This window comes from Limulus polyphemus, unplaced genomic scaffold (assembly GCF_000517525.1).
Source record: "Limulus polyphemus unplaced genomic scaffold, Limulus_polyphemus-2.1.2 Scaffold213, whole genome shotgun sequence".
Classification (NCBI taxonomy): domain Eukaryota; kingdom Metazoa; phylum Arthropoda; class Merostomata; order Xiphosura; family Limulidae; genus Limulus; species Limulus polyphemus.
The window spans coordinates 54,042-60,041 of record NW_013665823.1 but is presented as its reverse complement, the minus strand read 5'-3'; the positions used below and the strand labels follow the sequence as shown (position 1 = coordinate 60,041).

The following is a 6,000-nucleotide window of genomic DNA, read 5'->3' as shown; positions in this document are numbered from 1 at the left end:
GAAAGAAAACTTTGTATTGTTTGTAAATTTGTGAAACTTTTGTCTACAAGTCTTTGTTTGTAATAACTATTTGTAATAATTGTTATTGTAAATTATATTGTTGTGTGTATATGAAAACGTATTTGTGTTAAAAACGAAAATGGTGTGTATCAATCTTGTTGGCAAATATCATAAACTGACTATATATCGGCATTCATTTAAATACTAAATCCAAAGTATAATTTAACTACTGAATTTAAATTTATCAGTTAACTCAATTTCAGGCCATTTGAAATTCTAATACGTAACACTAATAAATTGGGGGCTCGCCCGGGATCTGAATCAGAGACAAAATTCGATCTAAATTAAAATTTAAATCAATTGAATTTATAGTTATCAGTGCCAACATGACTTGATCATGTCTGATTATCAAGATTTTCTTGTATCACCCTCCCTAGAACAACTAGAAAAATATAAGAAAGAAAAAAAAAAGAAGAAGAATAGGCAACTATTCGAAAGCGCTCGAGTTTTGGGTCTTATGTTAAGCCTATTACACTTTATATGTGATCATTTGTGCTAACTCTTTAATCAAAAAAGGTAACCGAAGTAATAGTTGCTGTAAATCAATATTTATAAAATAAAATATATTTGTTCTTATGCTTTCGGCTTTTGTGTTTTTTACCGCATCGACGGCTGCATACCGCTGACGTGGATTATTCGGATTCGTCAGATTTCAAATAAATTGTTATTGATCGATGCAACCTTAATCGTTGGTTTTATTAATAAAATAAGAATTATAAATTAATTGTTGTCGCATATAAAAGACTTTTTCATGAGTGAATTCGCTTATGAATTAATAAGGAACATCAATAACTGATAACAAAAAGTTATAACGAAAACTGAAAATGATTACAATGTACTCGCACCCTTTGAGTTTGTCATTGCGCCCTCAATGTGTGCGTCCTAGCTACGACATTGAATCACGATAAGAATTATGCACTCTGTAGTCTACAGCACAACATAACATATGAATTTTAAAATAAGAAATAGAAATATTTGTTACTCTTAGTGGTTTTATTTACTCTTGAAATAGAACACTTTCGGGGACCCTGCGCAAGTACATCGAGTTTATAACGACTGGAACTTGTATCTATGCTAGATGTAACATTTTCGTTACTTATCACTCTACCTTTCACGTTAGGTACTAAATTATTTCTTTGGTGCTCAAGTAAAGAGAATCACGATCTGTAAGTGATTTGGCACTTTTAGAATTATATTCCAGTAACTTTTTAATGAGGCGTGCTTTATTCAAGTTTCAAACAATTTTAATGTTTATTTGCCTAGTCATACTCTTCAGATCTTGGATTTTTACTTAGATAAGCAGCTTGATTAGAACACTAAACCTGGAGTATTCATGACAAAAATATATCATAATCAAAATCAAACGAAAAACCAAAATGTTAACATACAACGAATTATGTATATTACTATATTTGATGGACTATCTAGTTTTAAATTGCTACAGTTCATATACTTAGTATTTTTGTTGAAACATTACTATAGAAGTTCATATACTTAGTATTTTTGTTGAAACATTACTGTAGTAGTTTATATACTTAGTATTTTTGTTGCAACATTACTATATAAGTTCATATACTTAGTATTTTTGTTGAACATTACTGTAGTAGTTTATATACTTAGTATTTTTGTTGCAACATTACTATATAAGTTCATATACTTAGTATTTTTGTTGAAACATTACTGTATAAGTTCATATACTTAGTATTTTTGTTGAAACATTATTATATAAGTTCATATACTTAGTATGTTTGTTAAAACATTATTATATAAGTTCATATACTTAGTATTTTTGTTGAAACATTATTATATAAGTTCATATACTTAGTATTTTTGTTGAAACATTATTATATAAGTTCATATACTTAGTATTTTTGTTGAAAATTACTATAGAATTCACTGTATATGACACATTTTACAATAACAATATCAATAAAAGGGCAACGATTCTTCAGAGTTATGTTCAGTCACAATCACTTAGTTTTCTCTGAATCTCGTGATTTCGTCTTTTGTTACGTTAGCGACAAGTGATATAGCTTACCTATTGTACATGTTGCGAAGGAGCACAGTCATAATATAGAGCAAGGACGTAATTGGCTATGAGGACACCGAGGTCGTGTCCTCGCTCATGTTTTTGGTTTCCTTCACTCTCTCTCTTTCACTCACATATATATAAGTGGAAGTTATAGCTTAAAATCTAAGAATATTTGCTCTGGCTACGGTGCTCAAATAGAGACAAATAAATAGCTAACTGTTGTTGAGGGAGTATACAAGATGTCGAACCGTCGCGAAGTGCGTGAACCAGAGAGAGAACATAATAACGGTTACTAGGAGTGTTGAATTTTGATATTGCTGGTTACGCTGAACATTGGGCATGGGACCCTCCAATGACACTAATTACTTCAAAGTGTAATAAATACAAAAATGTTCATGTGTTGGAATTGTACAAAAATGTCCAAAGTCGTTTTTAGAACAAATTGACATTTATTAATTGTAGTCACCGCTGAATGGATGATACGAACTACTGAGCTTGTGCTTCCATTGAATTTAGGTAATTTGAAAGAACCGACATATGCAGATCGTTCATTACCCACCAATAATACAATGTACCATTTTACTTGGTGTTAAATCATCAGCACTGAAACTTAGCAGCACAGAAACGAAAATTTCGAAACAGTTGTATTGTCTAAAATATATATCTATAGCAACGTGGAATTATAATAGTAAAGTTCCACAGATGTAGGATACTCCTTGGACGTGTTTATTATACATTATGAATCACTCTGAGATCAGTTCTATTTGATATTTATTTATTTTCCTGAAATATATGTCCTCTTCGCTTGGAATTTTACAAAAGTGAATCAGAAGAAGGATGCTCTGAACTGGCTGAGTTAATCTAATGCAACTTTTGATACTTAAAAACAGTGTAAGTCAGATACATTTATAAGTCATAAACAAGGAGTTTGTGTTGATGGATCACGTACAGTATGCCTGTTTGAAGTAAAAGGTCTCATTACCGCTGTACTCTTCTATATGTACTTCATTATATAAGAACGAACTATTGTGTTTGGGATCATTAAGAGCCCTCGTCATTATCATTGCCATTCTGTTGTTTTTCAATATACAAGTATTTCAGGGGACAGCCCTTATGATGAATCCCTTGACTAATTAAAATAATATGTCCTTTGTGTATATATATATATAAACATAAGATATATTGCAGCTTCTTGTGAGGCTATGTTTTATGTACAATACTATTAGTTCAGGTGTTGCTTAAGGGGATTTGTCTAATATTGAAGTTTTATAATATTTTATCTTTATTCTGATAATTTTCCTAGATCATTGGTTGTTGGTTTTCAATTATCGACATCCGGGTTAATTTATTCTAATTTCTTTGTGTTCCACATGTATATATTAATTTCTTACTTTAAATAACCTGCGTTACTTTATTTGACAGAGAGAATAAACGTTACCTGAATCTCGTCATGTCTAGTAACAAGGCTTTGGATAATCAACTTAGACTGGTCTCGGGTTTATGAGATAACCATAATACAGGTTTTACACTTATACCCCCCTAGCCATCCTAGCAAAATAAACTCACGTAAACGTAAAGCTGTGATTTCCTACACATACACGATAATCAATGTTATAATTGAAATTACCTCTTAAATACGTACATTTCCAAATCTTTTCGCAACGAGCATGTGTGTCTCCCCTAGAGCAACCTAGCATACTTTACAATATACAATACGTGATGTATTAGCCCTTTTTCGAAACTGTTTACCAAGTAATGTTTCTGATGCTACCAGAATGACTGCATGCCGATTGAGCTCAGATTTGTCTGAAGGGCAACCTGTATTCCAAGGTTATAAGCAATCCGACAAGTAGAATTTGAGCTATTAACTAAACGAGCGACAAAAAAAAAGAAAGAAAATTTCTTGCATGCCAAAGATTGGTGTGTTCTTGTAATGCTGGCATGATCTAGCTTTTCCATAAGTTTGTCTTTTCTTGTCAATCTCTTCCTGTCATTTTCTTATTTAGATTTGCACTTGATTAATCTATAACAATTATTTTATGGTTTCATAAAAAGAGAGTTGATTGTATCGCACATATACCTTTAGTAAACACTGCTGTTATTCAGCAATTTCAATACCAAAGCGGAAGGCTATCGTTGATTGGCTCCTGTCAATTTACGTATTAAAGGTGGGTAAGAACGAATTACCGCTTTGTAATCAGTGGACGTACTCTAACAGAGCCACACTATTACTATAGTCATCGTACAGATTAGATAAAGTACTAAAGTGTTATGCCATAAACTAGTGTCTTTCTATCGTACAAGGAAGATTTCAAGTGCTCTCCAGTTGATTAGTTTTAATTGTTTCTCTTCCTTACGCATGAAAGTAATAATGTACCTTCGATTTTTTATGATAAACAATGTAAGTTGGTATATTTTCTGCTTGAACGTTATAAACACTTAATAGTTTCGAAAATAACAACTTGTGACAGTCAGATACTCTCCAAAATAATGGATAGATAAACAGGTCAACCGATCCCAAGTTCCCATTCTCATCACTGATCGGAAGTGACTCTTATGAACCAGACAAGATGAAAGTTGGTAACTTTAGTATTGAAGAGGCAATCCCACGCTCTCTAACAGCAGAAGAATGTATCTCGAAATATAAAGACAAACATCCAACAGATGGTAGGTCTATTAGTCAGTTATATTTTGTATAACAGAAATAATATTCAAAAACATATCTATCTGTCTGTCAGTCCGTATACTTATCTATAACTATACGTTTGTTATAAAATCTATTGAACCACCACATTTTTGTGATCGACAGCTTCTAAGTTGATTTACAAAATATATATTTTGACTACCTCTTGAAATTAACATCCAATAAACTTTGACAACGTAAAAAAGTAAAATACACAGCATTTATCAATACATCTTTCACAGATTTCTCATGACACTTTTTATATAGACATGATTCACAATCAAGTAAACCCTTTTTTTAACCTCATTAACTCTTATGTAAACTTTGACAACGTAAAAAAGTAAAGTACACAGCATTTATCAATACAACTTTCACAGATTTCTCATGACACTTTTTATATAGACATGATTCACAATCAAGTGAACCCTTTTTTAACCTCATTAACTCTTATGTAGATATTGAACACCTCACGCGTCGTTCAAAGACAATGTACACTGTAAGAATATCTCAAAGAAGTCATAATTCTTACAGTTACCTAAATAATCTACTATTTAACTACTTCGCTTCACACAAGAAAGTTACTGATTTAAAAAATAAAACAGAATTATCGGCTCAAAATATGTGAAACTCAAAAAAAAAAAATCAGTCCTAAAGCGAAGCCAATAAACTTAGAGTAGAACACAAAGCGTTACACGTAGTTTCATAGCAATCAGAGCTAAATTGTACACACCTCTCTAACAGGTCCGGAGGAAATCATTTGCAGCCCCATTTACAGAATGAACAGAAATATTGAAGAAAGATGTCATTTATCTTTATTTTTTAATGAACATGTTTTTCATGCAGGTAAACGCTGTTTCGAAATACCAACTTTCAATTCAAATTTCTTTTTTGTTTTTTTTTATTGTTACCAAATTTTCTTTCAGTGTGTTTCTTAGGCTTAGCTTCACTATAAAACTCTCAACCACTTTTCCTGACTGATCCGTTTTCCATTAATTCGTTCGTTTTCATTTTTCCTCAATTCGTTTTTTCTTTTTCCGTAGCATGCTTCTCCTGCCCTGTTCTTTTTTTACCATATGACTGTAAGTTAAACAAAGTATAATTACACCTGAAGTTGGCCCGTCATGGCCAGGTTGTTAGGGCGCTCGACTAACAGTCTGCGGGTCGCGGGTTCGAATCCCCGTCACACCAAACATGCTCGCCCTTTCAGCCGTGGGGGCATTATTAT

At 32.1% G+C, this 6,000-nt stretch overlaps 1 protein-coding gene across 2 annotated transcripts in view; it reads left to right on the top strand.

Moving 5' to 3' along the window:
- Positions 1-4,480: 4,480 nt before the first annotated feature.
- Positions 4,481-6,000, top strand: part of LOC106478454 (calcitonin receptor-like) — a 45,169-nt gene continuing 43,649 nt past the window's right edge. The window contains exon 1 of one of the 2 annotated variants that reach the window (XM_022382058.1): positions 4,481-4,759. In XM_022382058.1, coding sequence (XP_022237766.1) covers positions 4,663-4,759 — 97 coding nt within the window. In that variant the 5' untranslated portion in view covers positions 4,481-4,662. The remainder of the gene's footprint in view (positions 4,760-6,000) is intronic. The other variant, XM_022382059.1, reaches the window with a different exon arrangement.